This window comes from Equus caballus, chromosome 2 (assembly GCF_041296265.1).
Source record: "Equus caballus isolate H_3958 breed thoroughbred chromosome 2, TB-T2T, whole genome shotgun sequence".
NCBI classification, from domain to species: domain Eukaryota; kingdom Metazoa; phylum Chordata; class Mammalia; order Perissodactyla; family Equidae; genus Equus; species Equus caballus.
Genome location: NC_091685.1, coordinates 23,743,338 through 23,771,066, shown reverse-complemented (window position 1 = coordinate 23,771,066; position 27,729 = coordinate 23,743,338). Strand labels below are relative to the sequence as shown.

Below are 27,729 nucleotides of genomic sequence, written 5' to 3'. Positions count from 1 at the left end.
CAACTCGGGCCTCTGGGTAAGACAAAGGAGGGAGCCTTTCCCAAGAGGTCATCCACTCTGCTCCACCCTGCAGCATCCTTGACCCCTCCTCCTTCGCTCAGGAAGGTCCCCTTCCACAGCACGAGGCTGCCTGGAGCTCAGCACCTGGAAACCCCTCCGGTGCCATCTTTAAAACAGGAAATGGCTGTTCTTTGGCGAATCCTTTGCACTCCATGAACTTGCTGGAGGTGGGGCGGGCAGGAGACGGAGAAGGCAAGTCACCTTTCCTGGAGCACCACGACAACCCCTGCAAGGAGGATGACTGGCATCCCCCCTTTACATACGAGAAAACAGACTCACTGAGGGTAAGGAACTTGTCTATAGTCAGGCACAGCGTTAGAAGAGAAGCGAGTTCCCATTCGGATCTTACTGGCTCACGCTCAGGTCTCTAGTGGCCCAGGGGCCGTGAGGGTCAGTGTTTGTGGCCTTTGGTGAATGTTGCAGGGTAAGCTGGAGGACATTTCCCCACCAGAGGAAGGGATGTGCCAGCTCACGGTCACCAAGCGATCACCTGTTCCTCAGCACACGTGGCCTGTTCTCTTGTCTCTAAGCCAGAGTCCAAAAGGCCTTTTGGGTTTTGCTAATCTAGTTGAGGTAGGAGGCACTGGGGAACTCTGAGCTGCCTTTGAGACGGGAGAGATCTCTTATCTCACATTATTAATAATTGGAAGCTGCTTGTAAAAATTACGAGATTGTAAAAACCATCAGGGTTGGCTTATTGCTGAAATTGCTGTCCTACCTGGGAACAGGGGAGGCTGTTAAAAATACAGGGTCTATGAAAACGACATAAAGGATTCAGGAGACCTGGAGTGACATCCCACTCTCTCAGGGCCTCAGAGTTCCCCACTGTCAGACAGTATCTCAGCGGCTTCCAGTGGTTACCTTCCCTGTCTCTTTGGCTCTGTGGCCACCTTTCCTGGCAGGCCTGATGATGTCACACTATTCGGAGCCCGTGTTTTTCCCGCTGAGGATGCTGAGCCTGGACAGCAGCTACGGACCGGGAAACTTATCTCCCAGATACAGTGGCCAAACAGCCATATGGGCCCCACAGCAAGGAGACGTCATTTTTGTGGACTTTAACTCTCCAGAAGAAAGGGCCATAAGGACACTTTTGGAATAATTTATTACAAAAATTACAAAATTATGTACAAATATGTTTGAGGACAGGGGAAATGAAAGGGCAAAGCCAAGGGACTAGATGCCACTTGCGTTGCTCCCTGTGGCTCATGCCCAGAGGCAGCTCTCTTTGGTCTGAGGGCCAGTCCTGGCCTCCAGCTGCTCACGTTACAGACTGCCTCAGAGATCCTGTGTCCTTAGGCAGTTATGTTCCTTATTGTGCTTCAGTCTTATTACAGAAAGGGGTGGTTGAGGAGGGGGCGGCTAAAACACCTCTTTGATACCGACCTTGGTATCAGTTTCCCCACATTAAACCCAGCATATATGGGGTTAAAACCAAAACACTCATTCCCTGCTTACTCTCTGGCTTCCTGCCTCCAGAATCCGCTATCCTCCATGGAGACAGACACTGACAAGGACAAGCACCTGGACTGTCTCCTCCCCACAAAGAGATACGAGCTGGTGGGAAAGCTGCTGACCAGCAAGTTTACCGGCTCCCTCCTCTCTGCAAGTGTCTCAAGGCCAAAGACAGGCTGGTGGGAAAGCTCCGACCAGCAAGGCCATATGCTCCCCCTCCCCTACCTAAAACCCCAAATAAAAACCCTTCCTTTTAGCTTTTCGGGGAGTTTGGAATTTCAGCGTTAGCTGCCCTCTCTCCTTGCTCAGCGCTGTGCAAAAATAAAGTTCCTACTTTCTTCCACCACCCCCGGTGTCAGAGATTGGCTTGCTGCGCAACGGGTGAGCGAACTCACTTCAGGTTCGGTAACATCTTCAGGAGGTATCAGCTGTGAAAGGTCAGGGCTGCCCTTGGCCAAGCGGTTGCGTTGGCACACTGCGCTTTGCCGGCCTTGGGTTTCCCCGGTTTAGATCCCGGGTGCGGACATAGCACTGCTCATCAAGCCATGCTGAGGCGGCGTCCCACACAGCAGAGCCAGAAGGATGTACAACTGGAATATAAAACTACGTACTGAGGGGCTTTGGGGAGAAGGAAAAAAACCAAGAAAGATTGGCGACGGATGTTAGCACACATGCCAATCTTTAAAAAAAAAAAAAAAAAAAAAGGGAAAGGTCTACAGACAGTCATGCCCCAGTCGCTGTTGTGAGCGAGGGAAAGGGGATCTTTCTCTCCAGTGACAAGTTCCCTGAGCCGGACCTCCTCCTGCCACCCCGGGCCCAGCGCGAGAGCGAGGCGGGAGGGCTGTTTCCATCCAATCCTGTCTGCGCTCCAAAGGGCCAGGCCGCCTCTTCCAGGAGGGACCCGCTGACTCTCCTCTGTCGCGCGCTCCGGGCCCTCTCGGGGCCCCAGGGCCCGGGCCGGGGGGCCGGCCGGGGGCAGGCCGAGGCCTGGCCTGGCTAGGCGCGCACCAGGGCGTACTCCTTGGGCGCCCAGAGCAGGCGCGGGCGGCGGATCTCGGCCCGCCGGCCGATGTCGGGGCTCCAGCAGAACTCGGGCGACAGCACCTTGGCGGGCTTGTGCAGCCAGAAGAACTTGTTGAGGTGGCTCTCGTCGTGCCAGCGCGCCTCCAGACCGCGCGCGCGGTCCTGCCGCTGGCCCCGCGCGCAATGCGCCGTCAGCCCGCGCAGCGCCGCCACGCTGCCCCCGAACACGGCCGCGTGGTAGTAGAAGTCACCCTCTCCGGGCGCCAGCGCGGCGGCCGAGCGCGCGTCGCGCTCGAAGGGCAGCAGCCACTGCGGCCAGTGGTAGTGCCAGGCGTGCAGCTGCGCCACCGACTCGGCCAGCGCCTCGGGCCCGAAGGCGCCGCTGAAGTGCTGGTCCACGTCCATGCAGAACACGAAGCGCGCCTCGCGGCCCAGCCGGCCGCCCAGCGCCTCGTGCAGCGTGCGCATGCGCTCCATCGACACGTCCTGCCAGCGCCGCTCGCGCTCCACGCGCTCCACGCGCAGCCGGCGGCCAGGGCCCAGCGGCACGTGGGGCACGGCGGCCGGGCGCTCGGTGAACACGTAGTACACCACGCGCTGGCCCACCATGAAGTGGCGCTCGGCCGTCTCCAGGAAGCGCTCCAGGTACTTCTCCAGGTACCTGCAGGGCGGCGCGGCCCGAGTCAGCCTGCGCCGCCCACCAGCATCCCCCTCCCCGCCCCTGGCCTCCCGGCTCTGCTTCCTGGACCTCCCCGCCCTTGGAGTCTTAACAACCTCAGTCCCTGGCATCGAGCTCTCCAGTGCCAGCATCCTTCAGGGTGGATTAATGATGAGGACACGCCTGCCCTGAGGGGCCCTGTGTTCCCTACCTTGAACCTGGGCCCCCCCGACTGCTTTGATCGATAGGAAGTGAGGCTGTGCTGGCCCCTTGGAGGACTGGTGGCGTTAGCCTTTGTGCCTAGAGCGCTGAGCCTTCGCTTAAGAATTCCCAGAACTTGGGCGCTGCAGCGATGTGAGGAAGCCGGAGCTAGCCACGTGGAAGGCCGTCTGGAGAGGGTGCCCCAGCAGTCGTCACCAGTCGGCTGAACGAGACTCAGACATTCAGGAGCAGTGAGGAGCCTTCCTGCAGAGCCCTGTCTGAATTCCTGACCCACAAAGTAATGAGCTATACTGCTAATAGTAAATGGTTGTTTTAAGTCACTGAGTTTGTGGTAGTTTCTTACACAGACATCTGGAACGTTTGTAATACTGCCAACTTTGTATTAACAGACTTTGGGATCCTAGGCTTCTGAAATAGTAACAATGATGCTAGTATCTTTGAACATTTCTCATGTGGCAGACGGTGTTCTAAGTCAGCCTGCATTATCTCATTGAATGCTCTCCATTTATTATTATCTCTGTTTTTCAGATGAGGAGATGGAGCCACAAAGAGCTGTAGTAGCTTGTGCACGCATACACAGTTGGTAAGTGGTGGAGCTGAGATTTGAACCCAGCTTGGCATCGGGGCCTGTGCCTGTACCTGCACTTGCTCTGTTCCTGGGGGAACTGTTAGAAACTGGAACCAGAGACCTTGGAAGCCCCAGCATCCTAAGGTGTTGAACTCACAGAACCTTGGAACTCGAGACCTCAGGACCCTGGGATTTCTGGACCCAGAGACCCTGACCCCAGGGGCTGGTACAGGAATACCCTCCTTGGCATCCAGAATGGAAATGGGGGCACCAAGGCCCTGGGAGAGGCCAAAGCCCCAAGTGACCCAGCAGTTCTGCCCCGCTGGCCCATGGGTCAGCCGTTGGCCCTGTTTGCTCCCTTGCCTCCCAGGGTCCCGCCTGGCTGTCTCTTCCTTTTAAAGTGTGGGGCACGGAATTGCAGGAGCTCTGAGTGGTTGTGTGGGGTATCTGATGACAGAATTCCTTCCCCAGACTTTTGGATATCCCTTCCTAGATGCAGAGCTCTCACTGCCTTCCCAAAGCAGCCTGTTCCATTAGAAACTTTTCTTGTAATGGCCCTGGACTCTACCTCAGTGCCTTACATTTGTACTAGCTGATTGCCACTCTTAGCCAGGAGTCCTCTTTGCATCTGGAAAGTGGATACCCAGCTTAGACACCCCTGTCATCCATAATGGGGGAGAGGTCAGTGCCTCTGGGGTTTCTTCTCCACCTACCCCTCCAGGTTCCTTCTTCGTACCTGGGGGCCCATCCAGTGCCCAGGCCCCTCACTTCCAGTCGTTCCCGATCGGAATTGACTCCTCCTGCAGTGATTCCGTCCTCCACCCTCCTCAGTCATCTGCCTCCATGGCCATTCCCTTGACTTGGTCATCATCAGTCTGTCCCACCTCCAGAACTGCAGCCTCACCCATCCCTTCTGTGTCCCCCATCCGTCCAGCCCACTTTCTGGGATGCCACCCGCGACATTCCCATCTCACGGAGTCCTCTGGTCTGCTGACCCTCCCACTTTCTCAGCCTCTCTCTCCTGCCCTCACTTCCCTCTTCCCCAGCTCGGATTCACCCCTTGCAGAAACCCTTACCTCCCCGGCCCCTCTCCTCCATCAGACTTGCATGGCAAACCTACTCCCCTCCTCTTACTGTGTGCCAGCCCCTGAGCCACTGCCCTCCAGTGGCATCCTGCAGCCGGGCCATTGCCTGTTAGCCAGTTGCTCTCTCGTCCTCTCACCTTCTCCCCTGAAGGACTCCATCATTTTCTCACAAGCCCAGTGCCTCCAGATGGACAGCCCCAGCCCCTGGACAGGATCCTTCCGGGACATGATTCTGAGCCCCTGGCTGCCTGTTCTGGGGGGCGCTCCGTGGTGATGGTGTGCAGGGAGGAGGGAAAGGGAAGGGATGGTCCTGCCCTCACCCTGGGAGTCTGGGACAAGGGGTGCTGTCTTTGCCTCCTGCTTCACCTTGAGATCCTATGACACAGAGTAACAGGGTGCCCCCTACATCACCTGCATAGCCCTCCCACTCCCTGCCTGGACGGCACTGCTCCCCTCCCAAGGCCTTACCTGCCCACAGCAAAGACGGTCAGCCCAATGGTGAGGTTCTGCTCTACAGCCTTTTGCTGGGCCACATCTGGGTCAAAGGTCCCATCCCAAATGATGGGGGCCCCCCAGGAGGTACAGGTCAGGACTTCAGGCCGGGCCCTGGCCAGGGCAGAGATAGGGAGACAGGTGCATTCATCCATCAGCTTGGTGCATGCTCACTGCCACCTCCCCAGTGCAGGGCCCTGGGGACCCACAGAAGGGTCACACCCAGTCCCTGCCCCTAGAAGTCCTTAGCCCAGATCCAGCACAGACAGAGGATTGGGAGATGTGTGACCCTACGGGGCCACTGGGGTTGGTGGGCAGAGTCCCTGCTCTGCCAGGGTGGGGGATGTGGGGAGGGCAGGGCCCCTGGGGCAGAGCTCTGTAGGGGATGTGGGCATTTGGGAGTGGGAGAGACAGTAGCTCCTTACCAGGGTTGCAGGGGACCTGTGAAGTTGTCTCTCAGGGGCCTTCTGGCCAAAGGGCAGATGCCCATGGGGATGAGGACTTCCAGATGCCTGTGGGGTGGGGGCAGCAGTGAGGGGCAAGCCAGCCGGCTCTGGAGCCTTCTGGCTCTGCTCCTTGCAAGGAGGGAGAGCCGCCACCCTCCATCCCTCAAGGAGGCACTTGGAAAGATCCACTTGAACCCTGCCCCTGCCCGTCCCACCTCGAGCGCTGGGGGAAGGAGGTTGTACCTGACTACAGGGAGCCCGTACAGGAGCAGCCCTGAGAGGCCAAGTGCAAGTAGGATCAGCCGCCAGAAGCTTCTCTTCCAGGCCCTGGGAGGTGGGGAGGGGCGTCAGCAACTCATTTATATATACACACACGTATATGAGAGATTATTTATGTAACTTTAATATTTGATTTTATTTGCTTTTTTTGAATATGAGTATATTCTATTCACGTGGTACAGACATTCACAGGTACAAGAGTGCATCCAGAGTGCATACAGTGAAACATCTTTCCTGTTCCAGCCACCTAGTTTCTCTACGTGGAGGCAACCGGTGTTATCAGTTTCTTATGCATCCTTCCAGAAATAGTCTATGCATATACAGGCAAATCCAAGGATGGTAGCAAATTCTGTTTTCCTGCCTCTTTCTCCCTCCGCCCCTAGATGGTAGTACAGTAGAGATGCTGTTCTGCACCGTGCATTTTCCACTGACCACTGTCTTCGAGGTTTTTCCATTTCAGCACTTTAAGTGCCTCCTTACCCTTTTCCAGCTGCTCGATATGCCATTGATTGGAGATAGCATCATTTCCCTAACCAGGCCCCTTCCGATGAGCATTTAGACATACGGTCCTTTGCTTTTCCCAGCAGTGCTTCGGGGCATGACCTTGGGCAGGTTGGGGGATGGGAGCATTAGGGGTTGGAGTGCTCAGCCTGGGCAGGGGTGGGACTGGCCCTGAACAGGAGGAGAGACTGGGAGGGGAGGCGGGGCAGTTTGTGGCTTGGTGGATGGGAGTTGAGAGCAGTCTGGGACTGAGATGAGTTGCTGGGCTGCATGGAGGGCCAGCAGTGGTCAGGGACCACGTGTCCCTGGTGGCTCCAGTCCCCGGGCTGGGTTCCTCCGGCAGAGCTCAGCAGCCCCATTCCTGGCTCAGGAGGCAGACTTTGGGGTTGTTTTCCAGGAAGGGCCCCAAACGTTGAGAATCTTAATAAGCTCCTTCCAAGGATTTCATCCAGCCTCCCCTCAGCCCTGCTGTGTGCCCGTGTCTCCAGAGAGTCTGGAACCATAAATGGGAAGCATGGACACTGGGGCCAGACCCCCACGCTTGAATCCCAGCTCCACCACTTACTAGCTGTGTGAGCTTGGGCAAGGTTCTGGACCTCTGTACTTCAGTCTCCTCATCTATAAAATGTGGATAATAAGGAGGCTGGCCCTGTGGCATAGTGGTTAAGTTCGCATGCTCCACTTTGGTGGCCTAGGGTTCCCGGGTTCAGATCCTGGACGCAGACCTATGCACCACTCATCAAGCCAAGCTGAGATGGCGTCCCACATGCAAAATAGAGGAAGAATGGCATAGATGTTAGCTCAGTGACAGTCTTCCTCAAGCAAAAAGAGATTGGCAAGAGATGTTAGCTCAGGGCCAATCTTCCTCACCAAAAAAAAAAGAAGAAGAAGAAGAATACCCGCATCAGACAGCTGTCGTGGATATTGAGTTAATATGCTAAGCGGTTCAAACAAGGCCTTTCATGTAGCAATAGCTCAGTTAACTTTACCTGGTGTTTATTATTATTATTCCTGAAGTGATCCTCATTGTTGCCTGGACAACCTCCCAGCTCCACTCCCTGCCCCCCCGCCCCCGGTCTCTGTCTCTTTCAAGAAGCCTGCCTGATCAGCTCCTCCTGCGCCTGCCTGTTCTGCTGCCCCATGTCACTGTTCCTCAGCAGGTGTAGTTAGTAAATACCCCAGAGAGGCATCGTGCAGTTGGGTGTGTGTGTGTATCCGCGCACACCTCCTTCTGTTCACTTGGCCAAGCCAGAAACCTGGGCGCACCCTGCCCCTCTCTCTGCCTTGCCCGCGTCTGCTGTCGGTCCCCAGGTTGGTTGACTTAGCCTCCTCGATCTGCCCTGTCTCTGCCCCTCCTGTTCCCCCAGCCTCAAGTGACCCTGCATGCTCATACCTGACCACAGCTATTGCAGCAGCCACCTCCCAGCTTCCAGCCACTCCCTACCCAGCCCCTAAAGTCATCTCCTAAAACGCCAACCTGCCCTACCAGTGTCCACGTTACACGATCAGGTAAGTCCTTGAAGAAGCAGTACATTTAATAGGCAAACATATGGAAAAACGTTCACCCTTGCTAGCAATCAAAGACATACAAACTAGAACACGGTGGAATGCTTTGCCTATAAAATGAGCACTTTTTAAAAAGAAAGAAACCAAAATAGCCCCGCGGCAGGAATCCTGAGACAGGCTCTCACGCTTTCCAGGGGGAGCGGAGACTGCTGCCGCTTGGCTGGAAAGCTGCTTAGCTGTGGGATTGGAAGCCTCCCATATTCACCCCTTTAGTCCAATCACCCCAACTTCTGGGAATCCTTCAGAGACCATCTTCAGTGCAGGAGAAGTTTATGTGTCAAGGCGTTCGCTAGTTTCTGTCCATGCATGCGTTCAACCTGTATTTATGGGTGCCAGCTCAGAACCGAGCACTGTGCTAGGTCAAGGATTCAAAGGTGAGCAAGATACAGATCTCGTCTTCAGGGAGTGGAGTCAGCAAGATGTGGAGAGGAAGGAGGGGAGGGAATGGGTCAGATGACAGATCAAAAACAGGTGAAGGGAACACAGCACAGTGAAGGCCGTGGTGAGTGTAAATACAAGAGCTATGAGGGCAAATTGGAGAGTAGCACCTGAGCCTTGACAGAAGGGGAGGGAGTCAGGGAGCCTTCCCGGAGGAGGGGACTCTAAGCTTGGACCTGAGGATTTCGAAGTTATCCAGGCAAAGAAAGCAGTGGAGGAAGAAGGGAGGTCCATGAAAAGGAAACAACAATGTGCAAAAGTGGGGAGGTGATAGAAGCCTGGAGGGACAGGGCACTGCCAGTCATGCTGCAGGCGTGGGGAGCAGATGGAGTGTGAGAATTGAGGCTGGAGGTGAGCCGGAGCTGGGTCCCCCAGGGCCCGCCTACAGGCTAAGGGGTTTGGACTTCATCGTGAGGGCCAGAGGGAGCCCTGACAGCTATCTCCTCCAGGCAGGGCTGCAGTCAGATTTGTATTTGAAAGACAGTATTACCACTGAACTGTTGAGCCTGGACACGGGCGAAGCGCGGCTGGAGGCAGGAAAACAGGTTAGGGTCGAGTGCCAGCCCGTGGGAGCTAACGGGGGCGTGAACCAGGGTGTTGGTGTGGGGTGGGGAGGAGCACTTGGTCAGCAGGAGGTGGGGTGGGTAGGACTTGGTCACTGATTAGAGGGACAGGGCTGGGGGACCGGGAAAGGAGATGATGCCTGGTTGTCTGGTTGGGGGCAGGGAGCCAGAGCCCAGCAGGCAGGGAGGCCCAGGAGAGAGTTCTGGGATTCACAGGCCGGCAGGGGTGTCACAGGAAAGAGGAGGAGAGCAGAGGAAGAGCCAGGGCCCAGGCACGGAGGGCCCAGGTGGGACCGGGCAGGGGACCGAGGGCTGGAGGAGTCAGTGGAGGTGCAGTGGTGGAGGCAAGGGGAATAGGCGTCTCTTTCCAGAAGTTTGGCTATAAGGAGGAAAGAGGATGGTAACTGGAGGGGGCTGAAGGGTGGGACTGATGGAGGTGTATGTTTCTTTTACACACGAGAGACTTGAGCTTGGTTAAATCCTGGGCGGAAGGCGTTATGCAGGCCGCTCAGACACAACTGAAAAGGCCCTACTGTCCAGCCGAGGGGACTGGCTAAGTGAGTGCTCCACGAAGACCCTGCGATCATGTGAAAAAATGCTGACGCAGGAACCTTAAATGAAAAAGCAGGATCTAACATTGGTGGGCACTGGAATAACAGTTTAGCAAAAATAAAAACATGCACCAGAAAATAAGGCTAAAAAGAACTGAAGTGTTTGTGCAATAGTTATAGGAGGGTTTTTCCTCTTTATTCCCAAGACCCTCCCCGCCCATTGCCTGTAACAAGCTTACAGAGACTGCAAGATAAAGTCCACGTCTCTTAGCCCCGCCCAAGAAGCCGGCAAAACCTGGTTCCTCGACTGTCACATTGAAGTGCTCAAACCTGACCCCGCTTTGCCACCTCTCAAAAGGGAGATTCCACAGTGGGGGGGCCAAGGATGTTCATTGTTTCATTGTTTGAAAAGCAGATAGGCACAGACAAGCGCAGTGTTCACCAGTGGGGAATTGGTGAATGAATTATGCATACCTACACAATGGAAAGCAACATGGCCATTAAAAAGGATGAGGTAGATTTATATGTCCGCTCTGGAAAACAGGTCCTAATGAGTGGCGTGGAAAAGGAGACAACAGAGCTCTGTGCAGAGACAGAGCTCCCTTCTGGGAGGGGAAAGCCCCTGTACCGTGTTCCCTCGCATTTACTATGTGTATCTACGTTCTTTTATAAACAGGTAGGAAAAGATCTAGAACAGCATCGTCCAAGAGAAACATAATGCGAGCCAGATATGTAAATTAAAATTTTCTAGTGGCCACATTAAAAAAAGTGAAAAATACCGCTGAAATTAATTTTCGTAATATTTCCTCTAACCCAATATATCCAAATTATCATTTCAACATGTAATCAATATAAAAATTAAGATGTTTTACATTCTTATTTTATACTAAGTCTAAATCCTGAGTCCAGGGTGTATTTTAGACTTAGAGTTTATTTCACTTGGAATTCGCCACATTTCAAGCGCTTGGTAGCTGCCTGGGGCTGGCGGACAGCCCCATATTGGACAGTGTGAAAACAGAAGGAGACACACCACTTAGTGGTGGGTTGAGGCTGGAGGGAGGAGAGGGCTCCACCCTTTCACTGGATATACTTTTGTAACGCGCTGCGGCACAATGAGCACGTTCCTTTTGTTATCTAACAGAAGAAAATGATGTCTGTTTCTTCACACTCATCTTTTACCCGTCTTCCCCTTAGGTTCTCGTCAACCTCTGGGTGTTTTCCAACACCAACAACTAATTCAGTTCTCCAGCATCAAGTGGGTGTCCAGTAATTCAGTTCAATTCTGACACTATCAACCTGGCGTTAGTATCGGATCCCACAAGTGAAAGGGCTCAGGCCCAGAAGATCTCCCCCACTTCCGATGCCAGCTGCAAATCTTGGGCCACCCATACTTCTGACTGATTGGCTATAAATCAGAGGTTCCCACAATCCCGTCTTCTGGTTCAATAATTTGCTAGAACGGCTCACAGAAGTCAGGAAGTCACTGTACTTACATTTACTGGTTTGTTATAAAGGATCCAGACGAACATCCAGTTGAAGAGGTACATAAAGTGAGGTCCAGAAGGGTCCCGAGCTCAGGAGCTTCTGTCTCCATGAAGCTAGGGTGCGCCACCCTCCCAGCAGATGGATGTGTTCACCAACCCGGAAACTCTCTGAATATTGTTGTTCAAGAATTTTTATAGCCCAATATTCAGCCCTGCCTTCCCTCTCTGGAGGTCAGAGGTCCGGAGTGGGGCTAAGTTCCCAGCCTCTAATCACCTGGTCTTTCCAGTGATCAATCCTGTCCTGAGGCTATCTAGGGACCACACCCTAAGTCACTTCATCAGCATAAATTCACCAGTGAGAGGGGCTCATTAGGAATAACGAAAGGCACTCCTACTGGGAAATTCCTAAGGTTTTAGGAGCTCTTTTCCAGGAACATGGGGAAACTTGGCCAAAGACCAACTGTCTCTCTTTTCTGTGTATGTGTGTATGGGAGGAAGATTGGCCCTGAGCTAACATCTGTTGCCAATTCTCTTTTTGCTTGAGGAAGATTGTTGCTGAGCTAACATCTGTGCCAATCTTCCTCTCTTTTATGTGGATTGCTGCCACAGTGTGGCTTGATGAGCGGTGCTAGGTCCACACCCGGGATCCGAACCTGTGAACCCCAGGCTGCTGAAGCCAAGCAGCAACCCAACCACTATGCAACCGGGCTGGGCCTCCAACTGTCTTTCTTATACCGCACCCACTGTCAGGCTTCCCTCCTGGAACGGGGGTGGGGGCCAAGCCACTGCCCAGAGCTTCTGGAGGGACTGATCTGGGCATTGTGGCTTCAGTGTCAGAGGACACCGGGGGCATTGGTGCCACCTGATCTCTCCACTTGGATGTCTCAGAAGCATCTCAAACTTATGTGGCCAAAAAGGAACTCTTGATTTTCATCAGAAGCCTGCTCCCCACTCATGTCTCCTCCATCTCAGTAAATGACCTAGCCCATTTCTCACACTGAAGACCCAGGAGTCCTCCTTCTCTCACTCCCCACGTGCAGTCCCCCAGCAAACCCTGTGGACCCTCCCACAAACACACCCCAGTGCATCCACTGCCTCTCATTCTGCTGCAGCCATCGTCTCCCTCCCCTGGATAACTTTCACAGCTCCTGTCCCACCTCCCTGCTTCTATTCCTGTCCCCAATAGTCACTTCTCCAGAATGATCTTTCAGAAACATCAAGGAGAACATGCCTCTCCCATCTTCAAGACCTTCCAGTGACTTCTCACTGCTCTTAGAATAAAACCCACACCCTGGACTCTGGTCTGCAGAGACCTGTGCCTTCGGCCCCTGCGCCCTGCTTGTCTCTCCCTCTCCCTTTTGCGCTCGCCTGCTGCGCTCCAGTCCCCCTGCCCTCTTGCTCACCTTCGCGTGGCTTGTCTTTCTGTCATTTGAATCTCAGTTACAATTTTCTGTGCATCCTCTTTCACCCCTGGCTTCTCTCTACCAGTGACTCCACAGTCTTTGTCTCCAGCCAAAGCTGGACTCAGGTGTCGTGTGTCTCTGGACAGCTGTGTCCGCCTGGGTGTCCCACAGACGCCTCAAACTCAGTCCTCCTCCAGCAGTTTTTTTTGCATTTCTCATGATCTCTTCTTCCTTCTGTGTTCTCTGCGGGGATCTCAGTTACCCAAGTGGGACCCTTGCTCCCTCCCCCTGTAGCGAAGCCGTTCAGTGCCTCCCCTGTTGAGCCCATTCGTGCCTCATTGTTTCTCATCTGGATTCCTATAACCATCTCCTAACTTGCCTCCCAGTCTTGATCCCGTGAAGTTTCCTGAACTTGCCTACGACCTGGTGTCCTCCCCATCTCCACTCTACTTTTGCCCAGATTGCTTTTTCCTATCAACCACCACCAAACTCAGAATCACTCTCCACACCCAGCTTCCCCCCTTGTGAAGCCTTCCTCGACCTCCCCCTCTGACACCCTCTACCCCGAGCTGCTCCTCCGGACCTGTGCAAACCCGTCCTCAACACTTGCCAAACCATCTGTGACTGTCCGCCCCACCAGACCACGAGCTTCCTGTTTTATTAGACTTTGTATTCTCGGTGCCAACTCTGGGAGCCCGCCTCATAGTTTGTGCATTAATAATTGTTTGTTCAGTAAATGAATGAAGCAATGAATGGATTGCTTGTCTTTGTTCTCTTTCCCAAACTGACTGTTCCTCCTTTGCTTGACACTCCATTTTCTTCAGGCTTAAGGCTGCCCTCTTTGTGAATAATCATAGACCTTTCCTGGGGCAGACACTCTGCCAAGTGTTTCTGGTCCCTGTCTCATTTGAAGTCTGACCACAATCCCTTGAAGGAGATGCTATGATTATCTCTATCTTATAAATGAGGAAACTGATGTTCAGAAAGGTTAATTCACTTGCTCGGGGTCACACAGCTGGTAAGTGGTGGAGCTGAGGTTTGAACTTAGATCTGTCTGTCTCGGAAGTCGGAGCATGGCATTTGGGACTCCCACGAGTTGGCCCCAGCTCGGCCCTGAGGCTCATCCCCCAAGGGTCCCTGGCCCTTTTGTTAGGCCTCATGGGCTTGGCTCCTCCCAAGTCACCTCAGGTTTCCTGCCAGTCAGTGCCTCTCCTGCAAGAAGCCTTTCTCTCTCCTCACTTTCCAGGTCTACGCGGTGCTCCTGGACTTCTGGCTGCAAGTGGGCCTCCCGGCTGCGCCTGGAAGCAGGACTGCCCCAGGAGGTACACTGTGGAAGGTATGTCTGTGCTGCAGGTGCAGGAGCAGGCAGGCTGGAGGGGACCTCTCTCTGTCCTCGGCTGCTGTCCCAATCCTCTTAGCCAGCCCCTTCCCAAACAAGGTAGGGCAAACCAGTGCTTATCTTGGGCACCGGGCCTTGGCTGGGCCAGTCAGGCAGAGCTGTCCCCAAGTGGCCCAGGTGAACTCAAACTGTGAGGTCTGGGAGGGTGCTGAGACTCAGGCCCGCGGTAGTCACCCACCAGCTCCTGCCGCCCCCTCCCCGGCCCCAGCCTGGGAGTCCTTCGTGCGCAGAGGCCTCTGCCTGACCCATTCCTCCACAATCCTTGCTCAGATATTTTCCAAGGGACCCCCTCCACCCCACCTCCACCTGCAGAAGGTAGACCCTCAAGCTTGCTCCCTCTACCCTCCTTGCTTTTAGGAAGGGGTTAAATATCAGTCATTAGTTCTTAAGTGGGAACAGGTTTGCAACCCTGGACGGTCACTCTGGGAACAGAGAGAGCTCTCAGTTACCGTGGGGATGCAGCCCCCGGGGCCTGGTCCTCTGGTGCACCAGCGGGGCTCAGAGTTAAGGGAAGCAAGAGGAGTTACCCAGCTCTTCACTGGCTACGAGATCTCCCAGGATGCAGTCTTCCCTCACCCCATTGTTGGTCCCCATAGACCATCTACCCCTTGGGTGATGTCCCCTCTCAGAGTCACCTTCCTCCAGGACCTATACAGCTCAGCTGGTACTCAGCAGGCTAGCCTTGGTGCCTCCTCCTTGACTGTTCTGGCCACCAGCCTGGACTCCTCTCAGGTCAGCTGTCACAACCCATTCCTCCCCCCCCACCCCGCAGTGTCCCCACTCACCTGAGTCGCTCCTTGAAAACCATGCTGAGAAGCTGGTGGGACAGCCTGCCAAGAGCCCTCTCAGCTCAGAGCCAGGGAAGAAATGACTGTTCCTGGTGACTGGGACAAAGCAGCCTCAGGCCATCTGTCAGAAACCACACCCACAGGACCTAGCAGGGATGAATTTGCTTGGGGGTGGCGCCTGCTGGAGAGAGCTGGCCCCAGGATGGCGTGGGGGCTGGGAAACCCCCAGGGGCCAATCGCCTGGAGGAGAGTGGCTCTGAGTAAGCCTAGCTCTGGTTGGCCAGAGGCTCTCAGCTCTTCTGTACTGACTCCTCTGGCCCCCCACAGGGCTCCCTGGACCCCTCCTGAGTGTCTTCCCGTCCTGGGAAAGGTCAGGCTCCGCTGTTGCTTCAGCCAGGTCTCAAGGGCTCTGGTCACCTGACTGTGACCTTGGACAATGCCCTTTGAGGAGCCCTTTTTCCTCAGTAAAATGAGGTGCGTACACCAGTCACCCGGGTCTGTGCAAGAGCCACACCACAGTGGATATGGAACAGTTCTGCAAAGTTTACTTTTACACTGGGCAGGGTTTTTAAAAGTGCAGGTTATGATTCATCAGAGGGCTGTGAAGTCAGCTTGGTGGATTGTGACCAAGATTTAAAAGGTATGAACAGGATGAGAAGTGAAAATATCAGAATGCATCGGACGGGAGGGTAGGTATTCTTCTGTGAAATTTTTGTTTGTTATATATATTTAAGAATGTGTACGAGGGTGAGAAACATTAAACAGTGGGTCATGATCAAAAGGGGTTTGCAAAATTCTGTGTAAAGTGTAAACCACAGGAGCAAATGCATATTTAAGGAAGCACTGTCCAAGCTTACAATAGGTTAGGGTCTTTCACCGGAAGGAAAGGAATGGTGCCAATACTCACCTGTTTGTCGGTCCCCTCAAATCCACCACATCTTCTTTTAGGAGTAGAGTCACGCGGTGCTTAACAACGGGGACACGTTCTGAGAAATGCATTGTCAGGTGATTTCATCGTTGTGCGAACACCACAAAGTGCATCTGCACAAACCTTGATGGTACAGCCTGCGACACACCTGGGCTACGTGGTACCATCTTATGGGACCGCCAGTGTATATGCCATCAAGGACTGAAATGTTATGCAGTGGCTGATTGTGGTTTGGGTTCCCTCCTTCTCCGTGACACACATACAAACTCAGGTGGGGCCTGGTTTGTCTTCCAGAAAAGAAAAATCGAGGTTCAGAGTGGAGAGATGCCCAGAGCCACAGGGGCCCTGGTGAGCCTGCCGCGTGGCCTGGAGTGGGAGGGGCAGCGCACCGGCTCCCTCTCCGCCAGGCACCCTCCTCAAGGTTCTTTCTGCCTGCCCGCCCACCGGGCCTCAGCTCAGGGTCACGCACAGGCGCATCTTCTTAGCCATTCCCCACCTCCTAACAAAAGATTCCAGTCCTGGCTCCACCCTCTGGGCAATCAGCGGGTTGCTTCTCCTCCTCCTCCAGGTGAGTAGTTACATTTTAACAGGCTCTCCAGAGGACTTAGCAAGAGAAGCACTGGCTCTTGAACTTTACTGTGCTCAATCTTTCTTAGCTCCACCTGCTGATTGAACAGGTGGGGGGCCCAGGCCTCAAACCCATGCTTTACAGGGGGCGGAAACACTGCCTTAAGGAAAACCTACCTCCCCCTTCCCTTCCCTTTCCCTGGGGCAGACGCAGGGCGATTTTAAGCTCCATGGGAGCAGGACATGGGGTCATTTGGTTCACCATGAAGGCCTCATTCTAGCACAGGGCCTGGTCACACGGTCGGCATGAGCCTCGGTTGGCCACACACGCCTCGTCCAACCCTGCCCGCTAATCTGCACTTTCATCTTCATGCTAATCATGCCTGTGCATGAACTGCCTGGCTCTGGAACACCCTTTTTCCTTTATTGGAGGCTTAGGTGTCACCTCCTTGAGGACACTGACGCTAATAATTTGCTGTTTCAGCATCCAAAAATTGCTAAAGAAAAATGCTGCGTGAAGCAAAGCCATCCCAAGGCTGTCCTGGACCCCGAGCAGCGACAAAGAAGGTATCTGCGGGGCAGTGGCGGCGGGGCTCTGCCCCAGGGGCTCCACCTGGCCCTGGCCCAGGAATATCACGTTTCCCCAGCAGGAATGGCGGGAGCGGGGCTCAGAGCTGAAGGCACTCTGCCTCAGAGATGGGGTCTGCTTTTCTCGCATGAACTGGGACTAAGGAGACCCTCAAATGACCTGACCCCAGAAAAGCGTGGAGGGTATGCTGTCAGTTAAGGTGGTTGTCCCTCCTCCAACCCAGGGACCCACCCTTCTCTTTATGGGTGAAAAGTAGCCATTCAGGACCAGAGACAGGCACTCCCAGGGGAGAAAAGCACAAAGGAAACAGATTTTACAGGTTTATTTTTAAAAAACAAAAGGTTAAAAAAGTCCTTCATTTCCAACCCTGCCTGGGGGTGTGAGTGGGGAATAGAACAAGCGAGAAAGGTGCCCACGCTCTTCCTGGGGGGGAGTCCCACTCTTCCCCGGGAGCCTGCAAGGACAGGGCAGGTCAGAGGCAGGCCCTCACCCTTCCTGCCCTGCCTCCTCCGCAGGGAGCTCAAATTGCTGCTAGCAAGTTCGAGAGGCAAAGAAGTGTGGGAGCGGGAGGCCAAAGGCTGCCTTCTTCGCGTCAGCGGTCACTCCAGCTCTTCTCTGCCCTTGGCCGTTCTCTGGGCACCCACCCCTGGGGCTTCCAGGGTGGCGGGCAGGCAGGCCAGGAGGCTTGGCCTGGCCCAGCCCACCGGCAGCTTCCTTAATGCTGTTTGTGACACAGCAGGGCAGTCAGGGGACTTCACAGTGTGGGGAAGGGGCTTCGGAGACATCTTGACAAGTCTGGGAAGGAAATCTCCTTATCTTCATCGCTTTCTGATCATGCCTCTGCACTGAGGCTGTCCTCCTTTTCTATTCCCCATCCTGAGGCTGAGTGGAGTCCAGGACAAAGCACTAAGTGGCTGTTTGCTACAAAACACCTGGAGAAGCCAGAGGGTGGCGCTTGGCCTTTCTGTCAGTCCAGGCTCCCACACAGTCACACAGTCACACACACAGCGTTAAGGCGTCTGTGCCAGCAGGCATGGCCAAACTGGGCCCAGCTTCTCTCTCTCCACCTGCACAGGGTGAAGGGGGCGAACCCCTGGCTGCTTCAGAAACAGGCTGAAGGGGGAGAAGCTGGCCACGGAAGAGTGAGCCAGGCCCGGAGAAAGAAGTGGGAGGAAGGCAGGCAAGGGCTTTCAAGGCCTCTCTCCAGGCCTGACGGCTGCCCTTGGAAGTAACCCAACTCAGGTTGGGGAGCCCTGACCATATACCCCCTGGAAAACGGGGGACAGAGGGAGGGGAAGAGAGCGGGGCTAGAGTATTGGGACTTTGGAGGAAGCCAGTGCTATCAATATTTACAAGCATAAAGCCCCATCTTCTGCGCCACCCACCTCTCTGCCCCTCCCACAGAAAGAAAGGCCCCTGAGAGCCATTGGGGAGGTGCCAAGACCTCCTCACCAGCCATGCCCCATAGGGAGAGCCCCTTCCCTCCACCTGGCCCCATTTCTGGCCCCCTCAGGAATGTCTGTCTGGCTCTGCTCAGGTGGGAGGAGGAGCCCTGGGCCAGAATCCCGGCTGCCTGGCGGCCCTAGGAGTCCTTGAGCATGCTGATGCGAGCATAGATCTTCAGGGCGGGCCCCAGCTTGATGTTCATAGCACTCATCAGGTGGTCCTCCTTGAGCAGCAGCAGAGCTTGCCCGTCGATCTCCTGGGCACGGAATTCCTCTGCTATCTCCTGGCAGCCTGCGGGGACACCACCAAAGACAGCATCAGTCAGAGCGACCAGTGTCCACTCCCGGCAGTCATGAACTTCAGACATGTCATCTCACTTCAGCCTCATAACTGCGCCTTGGGGAAGGGGTTGCTGTTCTCATTTTGTAGCTGGAGAGAGGCTAAGTGCCTCCCCCAAGGTAGCCAGACTGCTGGGCGGCCCCTGGTGATGTACGCCTCCTTATTCCTGCGGGTCCTTGTCCAGACCCCTCCCCTCAATGAACTGGGCACCTGGGAGATCAAGGTGTGGCGAAATGACAGCATGGCATTTCTGAGGCTGGACCATGAAGGGCACAGCAGCTTCCACTCGGCTCTTTTGGATACTTTATCTTGGAGTGAGTCAGCTACCACGCTGCGAGGATGCTCAAGCGGCCCTCTGGAGAGGCCCCCGTGGAGAGGTGCCGAGGCCTCTTGCCCACAGCAGCCCCATCATGGGCCATGTGAGTGAGGCACCTCGGGAGTGGATCCTCCAGCTCGAAACCTCCAGACAGCAGCGGCTCTGGCTGCCATCTTGACTGAGACCTCGTAAGAGACCCCACAGCAGAACTGCCCAGCTAAGCCACTCCACATTCCTGACCCACAAAGCCCTTGAGATATCAGTGATTATTGTTTTAAGCCACTAAGCTTTGGGGTAGTTTGTTTCACAGCAACAGATAACTAATGCAGATTTTGGTATGTGCCATAATAAAACCCTGAAAATGTGGGTGTGCCTGGAGGCAGCAGTGGGGGGGCTGGAAGGAGTCTGAGGAGAGTGCTGAGAATCTAAGGTGCTTTGAGAGACTGGGAGGAGAAGTCTGATGGGCTTTGAGGAAACTGGCGGGGAGGCTTAAAGGAAGATGAGCAAACTGTTACTGGAAACTGAAAGAAACGGGATCCTTGTTATGAAATAGTAGGAAATTTAGCAACACTTGCTGGTGGGAATATGGGGAGTTTAATAACCTATGAACTGAGTGACATGGCTACGGAGATTTTCAGGCGGAATGCTGAAGGCGTTGCCTGGCTTTTGATTGCTGCTTGCCGTTAGGGGAGAGGAGAGAGAAGGTAAAGGAAAAGCTGTTAACATAAAGGAGCCAGGATTTGCTGGTTTTGAAAATCCCTAGCCTCTGCAGGTGGCAAATGAGGCTCAAGTTAAGAAATGGTTTCTAGGCAAAGATCCAATCCAAGACATAGTCAAGAAAATACGGTTTGAAGATGAAACTGAGAGTGTGATTTAAATCTTTTGTTAAGACCTCAGAAAGATCTCAGGTACTGCCTCAGAGAACTGTTCAGTCAAAAGGCTCTCTAAGGATGTTATGGGTGTGCTACACAGATCCTCTCCATTCAACAGCAGGGCTTCAAAGACCATTAAGGGCACTGTCCCTCAGCTGCAGAAGCAGACTGATGTAGAGAAAGGCTTACCTTGAAGACATTTTTGGGTACAGTATTTGTTTAATGGAGTAAAGTCCAACAAAATTCATAGGAAGCTCACAAAGATTTTGAGAGAATTGTATTGGCAGAAACACTGCTTGCTTGGACTGGGCATAATACAAAATTCATATTACAGAGGTAATACAAAATAAAAAGCAATAGGAAGTAGCCTGAGAAAACTACTCCACTGAAAACTCAGACAACCATTTATGGGAAAGGAAGGACAACTCAAAGGGTTGAAAGACTCGAAAGTGAAAGAGAGTCACTCCTAGGCTTTACAGTCCTAATCAAGGAAATGCCACCACGTGCCCTGCTAGATTTCAGAACTGGTAGGGATCAGTGATTCCTATATCCTGTTTTTTCCCTTTTTGAATGGGCATGTCCAAGGCAGTTATCCTTTGCCTATCCCACCACATCTTGGGTTTGTGGAGGGAATGGATAACCTGTCTCTAGTTCTCAGGTCTTCAGACTGAGAGGAATCATACTTGAGGAGCTGGATCCCAAGGAGCCTCATCTGTGCCTGGACCTGACTTACAGGAGGAGCTCCTGGACTTCAAACTACCGCTGTAATAGGATGATACTGTGGGGACTTGGGCAGGGGTAAGGGTATTCTGTATGAGGGAGGAACATGAATCAATGGGAGTCAGTGGTGAACTATGGTAACCAGCTTCCCAAGGGTTCCCAGTGATCCTTGCTTCCTTTTCACACTCTCGTGAGTCCCCTCACACAATGAACAGAGTTGACCTGTGTGACCAATAACATATTGTGGAGGTGACAGTATGGTGTGTGATTTCTGAGGCTGGATCATAAAGGGCACACTGGTCTCCACCTTGCACTCCTGGATCACCACCTGTGGGGAGAACTGGCTGCCATGTCCTGACAGCCCTCCAGCCTGAGTGTTCTGAGGAAGCCCATGTGGAGAGGGCCTGAGGCCTCCTGCCAACAGCCTACTCTAGTTGAGAATCACCTAAGGGAGGCACCTGGCGAGAGGATCCTACAGCCCAGTCAAGCCTTTAGATCACCTCAGCTTGACATCTTCATCCCAACCTCATAAGAGACCCTGCAGCAGAACTGCCCAGCAAGCCACTCTCCAATTCCTTACCCACAGTAACTGCGATACATTTGGGGATGCAGCAAAAGATAACTCATACACTGGATCAAGTGGCAGAGCTGGGATGAGAGCCCAGTTGTTTGACTCGGAAGTCTGTGTCCTTAACCGTTATACCCCACACCAGTCTCTGAGTAACGGGCTTGCGGTGGCCATCAATACCTGACCTGGTCAGCAGCTGGCTGAGACAGGCAGAAAAAACAGCAGAGAAGCTTGGGGGCCCCACAGAAAGTGTTCGTGAAGGGTGTGAGGTTTGTCTTCCAAGGTCCATTTCTAGAGTCTAGCCCTCAAAACCACCTGCACTGCACGCGGGATCCGTGCAGGTCCCAGCCACGTCATGTGCTTTCCTGACTTGGTGCCTCTGCTCAAGCTGCTCCCTGATACAATCTCTGCATCTGGCAAAGGCCTGTCCACTGTCGTTCAGTTTAAATTTTCTTAATTTTGATGGTTTCCTTGACTGATTTCCTACACTCCTACTCCCATCTCCTACTCCTAACCTGCCCCAGAAGAGACACAGGGTGAATCACATTATCACCTCTGCATTTCACACAGACCGTTTACCATGCCAGCAAATACATCAAATTCCACCTGTAGAATATCACTTACAGTTTGTGTTCCCCGCTGGAATAGCAGCTCTTACAGGAGGAAGCTCATCTTCTCCATCTCTGCACCCCTGCTCCTGAACCTGAGTCATCAGCTGAGCTGCCTAGTCTTTCCTGGCGGCAGGTGAGCCGTCCCGCCGCCTCTCACTCCTTGCTGTTCCAGGTGGGCATGGGACTTGCAAAGGGCTTACCTGGCAGGGAGCGGATGAACTCGTAGACATCTTCCACGTTCCATTTGGTGGGCTCACTTGGCAGGAAGTGGTGCCCCATGCCCACCAGGTCCCGCATGTGCATGTCAGGGAGCTCTAGGTCTCGCTGGCCTTGTCGCCGGCGGGAGGTGGATGAGCTGGCTGAGATGGGTGACAAGGGTTCCTCATAGCTTGAGTTATCGGAGCAACGGCTGGAGTCTTCCTGGCTGTGTGTTAGCTGCAATGCAGCAGTAACTGAAAGGGGTACAGTGCCTGTTGGCTGGGAGCAGAGAGAAAGAGTTTTCTTCAGGACGGGGGAATAAACCCTCTTGAGCAGAGTGATGGCAAAGGCAGGTATATTCTCCCTTTTTCACTTGGTCTACTACATATGTCTGAATTCCTAGATCAAAAAGCATCCTTTATGCTGGCCCCTCTCTGGCCCTAAGCAGTTAGTCCTTCCCAGTACTGGAGCATGTACCACACTGCACTGTGATTATCTGACTATACGTCTATCTTTTCTTCTAGATGTGGGATTTTAAAGCAGGGCTCTGGTTTATGAACCACCTGAAAGAGCATGTAAAATTTCTGGTGGACGTACATTTTGGACCACAGCTTTCATCAGATTCTTAAAGAGATTTATGACCAAACAATAACAAGCAGCAGCAAAGTACACATAAGGCCTGAAGCATCACACTAGGCTGAGTGCCTTCAGTGTAACTTAGAGCCTCAGAGTCTAGCAGAGTTCCTGGCATGTAGCTGGTGCTAAAGAAATATTTCATAAGCAACGCCATGTTCCTGTAGAGCCCTTCAAGAACTCAGTGCTCTAATGTTCAAGCAGGCAACAGGGTGGCGAGGGAAAGGATGCAGGCTGCCCTCTCATCTAGCCCTCCAGGTAAGACAGGAGGTAACTGGAACAGCCTGTCTCTTCACAGGTCCAGGCAGGGGGGACCCCATTCCCATGGCCCCAGATGTCAAGGATGGAGGCAAACTGGACATTGGGGCCAAGTCACTGAAATAAGCATCCATGGGTCTAAATGAAGGGACCTGTTAAGGGGCTTTGATCTGACAGATTACGAGAAATGAGGATATGATGGAGCACACTCAAGTCAGCAGTGGAAAAGGAATGTGGTTGTCGCAGTCATGTTAAGAAGGGAAGCTGGTGGGGATGTACGAGAATGGGGCTTCAGGCCCTGCCAGCCCTCCTACCTGCTTCTTGGTGTCCTTGGTAAGTGGGGGCAGACTGGCTTTGCTGGCCCGACGGCGGTTGTGGGTCGTGGCTCCTGCCTTCTGCAGCTTGCTCCGGTCTGAGTGGAAAAGCCCCACTCGTTTGGTGCATCCCACATTGTACCTGCCCGAGTCAGGAGCAAGGGAAGTCAGCAAAGCTGTAGGGTGGAGGGGCCAGGGCAGAACGAGAGCAGCCAAGCTATCTGGCAAAACTGCATCCGTCTATTTGTTCCAAGCCTAAATCCATCACTCACTACTAGCTGTGTGACTCTGGGCAAGCACTTAAGCCTCAGCTTCCTCCTCTGGAGCTGGGGAGGAGACCATCACTTTCTAGAACTGGTCTGACAACTACATGAGCTAATGTGTGTGGAGAGCTTGACACCACAATGTGGATCATGGTAAGAACTCACGGCTGACATGTTCAACAATAAATATGACCTGTGCCAGGAAGCCACTGTCCACTGTCCTGCTGGAAAGTGGCTTGGCAAAGCTTCGCAAGGGTGCCCTGTTCTCTCCAGCAGGACCTGAGGGAATGGGGGCTGAGGAGGCCTTACTCTCGGTGGCATGCAGAGCCCCTCTGCCTGGGGGCCTAGAGTTCTTGTCCTTTGGGGGCTCAGAGCTTCATGGCCAGCCGCCTTTTCCACCTTGGGACAAAGACCACATAGGGCTTTCGAGTCAGAGGAGTCTAAATCCCCAGCTCTAGGCATTAGGCACAATTACTTATCCTTTGTGCCTCAGTTTCCTCACGTGTATAAAGGGGACAACAACAATACCTGCCTCACAGAGTTATTCTGAAGACTAGGTGACACGATGCACACTGACAGCCTAGCACACAGCGGCTCCCCATCAGCGACGATGGTTCTCACTACGATCCTTAGTCTCCTCCGCTGAGCACAAGCTCTCAAAGGGCACATCGGTACCTAGTGCAGTGGCTCTGGGCACAGCTCCGGTGAGGGGCTTCCCCTAGGGAGGTGGTAGCTGCCAAGGGCAGAAGAGGATGGGTGCCCGCGGGCCCAGGAGGGCTGGCCATGCTGAAGCGCTGCTTCCTGTCCCTGGACTGTGCTGCTCCCTCTCTGATCCGCTCACAGGGGTTCTGGTTTCTTGTGCTGGGTGAATTAGTGACGTGCTGCTTCCAGGCAGCTCAAAGAAACAGGGAGCTGGGTAAGCCACTCGGAGGGCCTCTTGGGGCAGACTACTACTGAAGGGGGTGGGACACGGGGCAGGATGCTGAGGCAGGATGCTGCAGGAAGGGAAGGGGCTGGACACAGCGGGGGGGGGGGGGACACTCACCTCTTTGCACAAGCCATGGAGCAGAAGCGCTTGGAGCGCTTGAACTTGTAGGCAAAGTCCACCCGGCCACAGAGCTCACACTTGAGTTTGAGGGGAGTACCCTCCTCTTTGGATTCTGAAAAGTACAGAAATTGGTAGGTGTGGGGAATGAGCCATTCCCACAGGACTGTCGGCGGCCCCACCACGGGACCTCCCTGTGCCGTTCGCCTCTTCTCGTGTCCCCACAGCTGTGACACGCAGAGGCAGTCTAGCCTGGGAAATGCCAAACTGCTGTCATCACTGTTTTGGGAAGGGCTATGTTTTTCCCCTGGAAAGGACCCAACGGTGTCTGCTGATGCCCCTTGGACACCTGACAGGTTTTTGTTTTAAGTGCTATGAGCCTGAGGCAAAACAGGTGCGGGACAATCAGCCCCACTCTGTACGACCCCGGAAAGCGCAGGAGGCTCAGAGAGAACTCTGGATGCTGTCAGAACGTATCTGGAATTATCCTGCCCTACGCCTTGATCTGTGTAGCTGGCTGTGACCTGGAAGACAGCACCCAGGAGCTCTGCAGCCTCCGCGGCAGCTCCGGTTAGTCAGTGGCTCGAGCCAAGTGCAGGCCTCAGAGCTGCCCGGTCCTCAGTGTAGGCTCCGAGGTGGCGGAGGGGGCACGGCCACCCGGTGCCACCCCTGCAGTCAGGCCTACAACCTGCCAGTGGCTCACATGGGAACAGAAACTCTTGGAACCCCGTGGTTGGCCAAGTGGGGCTGGAGGAGAGGCAGGGGACAGACAGTCCCCAAGGGCAGCGACTTTTCCTGCCCCTGTGTCCTGGGGATAGGGCTGAGAAGGAGCTGGGGAAATGCTTAGTAGACTGGCATGTTTACACGCTGCCTGGCTCAGAGCTCCTCCACCGAGACCAAGGAAGGAAGTGTGTAAGGCCTGCCTTTCCAGGCTTGCCTACTTCCTGTTCAGCCAAATCAGAAGGCCCTGGCCTTCAGGGTCTGATGCCTACCTTGCAGATAGGGCTCCTCCATCTCGGAGTCAGTGGTGGTGGTATGATCCTGCTGTGGAAGTTTCTCAGGCAAGAACCCCTGTGCATACTTCTTCTTGAGATTCCCCACCAGCAGGGACGAGCGTCCCACCTAGAGGACAAGGTGACATGGAGGCCATGAGGGTTAGGTGGGAGATCTTTGCCATCCAGCCTCATCAAAATCACAAGTATAAAGCCTCCAGGTGCAGGCCAGCCCCTGCATCCACCCACATGTGCCCTGCTCAAGGCCCTACACTTTGCTGTTTAGCTCATGAGGCAAGAAGCCAAGTGGCACCAAAGTACAGGGATAGCTTCAATCCAGGACCCGTGGATGGTTTAGGAGGTTAGGAAAACGTCTACTCCTGCAATGTCTAAGGTGCAGAGATGGAGGCAGAGATCAGGTTTCCCATAGCACCAGAACAAGTGCCAGGACCCAGAGCTCGCCCATCACCAGGCAGGAATACAGCTGAGGCTGTGTGGGCAAGTGTATGCATAAGACAGAGAGACTCAGCAACCGGGTTTTGATTTCTTACTGCTGTCTGCCTCACCACCGCCCTACCCAGCCAGGGGTACAGGCAGCCACGGAGGAGAGCAGGAAAAAAAGGGTTCTGGGCCACAGAGCAAATGCCCTGTCTGGTTGCCAGGACCCCAGACTGGCTGAGTCCCTCTTCTGGGCCTCCCTTCTTTGCCCTGGTTCAGGCAGCCTGGTGGCTGGATCTCCAGGGTGCTGCTGGGGGTGCCGTTCAACATGCATCCATCCAACCAGAGATCAGCTGGTTTCTGGTGTTTCTCCAGGGGCCAAGGGGAGGACCCGGTCAAATGAGGGAAGGGATGTGACAGGGCCACAGCTGCTTCTAGCTAAGGTGCGCCAGGTGGATTTCTCTGCCAGCGGCCTTGAAGGACCTCCAGAGACAAACAGGACAGGAAGCGATTTGTCCTCTGGCCTCTTAGAAGGTCAGTTCCCTGTCTCAGTTCATCACGCCTACAGTCTTCTGCCGACTCTCCAAACCACTCACAGATCCTGAGAATGAGCAAAGGCAGGTGGCCTCCATGAAGACATACGTCTCTAACGACCAGGGGGTCTGATCACAGAGGCGGGATGCCCGGCCCTGGGCCCCTCCCTAGGGGGCAGTGCCACCTGTCCTCACCAACTCACACCGCACAGAATCAGCTCTGCACGCTTGGGCTAGGCAGCCATTTTCTTGATTCTTTGGTATTTCCCTTTGGTCTCGTGCTTTCACTGGAGGCATCTGGCTGTGGCCTTTCTGAGGTGACCCTCACTTGCATTCACTGCCCTTTCAAGGCTCTGTCCCTAGAAAAGAAGCTTTGGGCTGTAACCCTGTTTTCCTATCTTCATTTCAGATATATCTTGAGAATTCTGTTCTACAAACATTTCATTTATTCTCTAACTGGCCAAAGTTGTGCCATTCAGAGGTCTTGGCATTCGAACTGAATGAGGCCTCATTTCCCCAAGCCCATGATCTCACACCAGACACCCCAGTGTGAGCTCCCTTCTACCCAAGGGTCACACACCACCAGGCTGGGACACAGCGCAGTGTCTGTGGATATTTCTAACCAAGGGGTCGTGCCAGTTATTCCTCATCACTGATTCCTTCTGGCCTCTAGAAAGATACTCAATCCTAGAAAGAAAATGGCTCTGACATTCTTTGGGGGGGGAAATTAGCAAGGAAAGAGCAAACTGTTCACATTTTTGGAAATGTTACATGGAAATGTAAAAGTATTCTAATACACATCCAAAATATACTTAAAAAAAAAAAAAAAAGAGGGGAAAAGAAGTAGTCCGTACCGGGAAAGGCTCCGCCCCCTCCTGGATCACAAACCCTTCGATAACATGCGTCAGGATTTGGGGTTTCACAATGGCCTGTGGTGGTTTATTCTCACCATTCTGGGGGGCAGTGCCGGCGATGCTGGAGGCAGAGTTTCCGTTCCCTGAGGTCATGCCGGGGCTGCTGAGGTCGGTCAGTGCATGAACAATGCCCTGCCCTGTCTCTGCACAAGGGAAGGTAGGAAAACACAAGCACGGCAGTCAGAACCAAGGCCAGGCCAGCAGGTG

The 27,729-nt window shown here is 54.0% G+C and overlaps 2 protein-coding genes and 1 long non-coding RNA gene across 12 annotated transcripts in view; 1 reads left to right on the top strand and 2 right to left on the bottom strand.

Moving 5' to 3' along the window:
• Positions 1-1,145: 1,145 nt before the first annotated feature.
• Positions 1,146-15,131, bottom strand: A3GALT2 (alpha 1,3-galactosyltransferase 2). Of its 2 annotated transcripts, none has more exons than XM_023634015.2 (5): positions 14,976-15,131; positions 6,250-6,333; positions 5,986-6,072; positions 5,537-5,674; positions 1,146-3,196 (listed from the first exon to the last, which is right to left on the bottom strand). In XM_023634015.2, the coding sequence occupies exons 1-5, from the start codon at positions 14,996-14,998 to the stop codon at positions 2,509-2,511; spliced, it is 1,020 nt and encodes a 339-aa protein (XP_023489783.1). In that variant the 5' UTR covers positions 14,999-15,131; the 3' UTR covers positions 1,146-2,508. The 2 variants fall into 2 exon arrangements, with proteins under 2 accessions (XP_023489783.1, XP_070105585.1); XM_070249484.1 differs by lacking the exon at positions 14,976-15,131 and adding an exon at positions 11,398-11,534 and having other exon boundaries at positions 2,364-3,196.
• Positions 13,978-20,856, top strand: LOC111771584 (uncharacterized). The gene is made up of 3 exons (XR_002805494.2): positions 13,978-14,127; positions 16,201-16,474; positions 16,958-20,856. It is a non-coding gene; the product is annotated as an uncharacterized lncRNA (long non-coding RNA).
• Positions 17,370-27,729, bottom strand: part of PHC2 (polyhomeotic homolog 2) — a 117,101-nt gene continuing 106,741 nt past the window's right edge. For all 9 annotated transcript variants that reach the window (XM_070249461.1, XM_005607236.4, XM_023633995.2 and 6 more), the window contains 6 exons: positions 27,463-27,665; positions 25,638-25,767; positions 24,646-24,760; positions 23,338-23,479; positions 22,135-22,411; positions 17,370-18,799 (listed from right to left, as the gene is read on the bottom strand). In XM_070249461.1, the coding sequence (XP_070105562.1) occupies positions 18,645-18,799; positions 22,135-22,411; positions 23,338-23,479; positions 24,646-24,760; positions 25,638-25,767; positions 27,463-27,665 (1,022 nt within the window). In that variant the 3' untranslated portion in view covers positions 17,370-18,644. The remainder of the gene's footprint in view (positions 18,800-22,134; positions 22,412-23,337; positions 23,480-24,645; positions 24,761-25,637; positions 25,768-27,462; positions 27,666-27,729) is intronic.

Coding starts and splice junctions, on each gene's coding strand:
- A3GALT2 (XM_023634015.2), bottom strand. CDS start 14,998: ATGGTTTTCAAGGAGCGACTCAG. Junction 6,334..14,975: donor GTTTTCAAGGAGCGACTCAG/GTGAGTGGGGAC, acceptor CCCACCTCCCAG/GGCCTGGAAGAGAAGCTTCT. Junction 5,675..5,985: donor ACAGGTCCCCTGCAACCCTG/GTAAGGAGCTAC, acceptor TGCCCTGGCCAG/GGCCCGGCCTGAAGTCCTGA.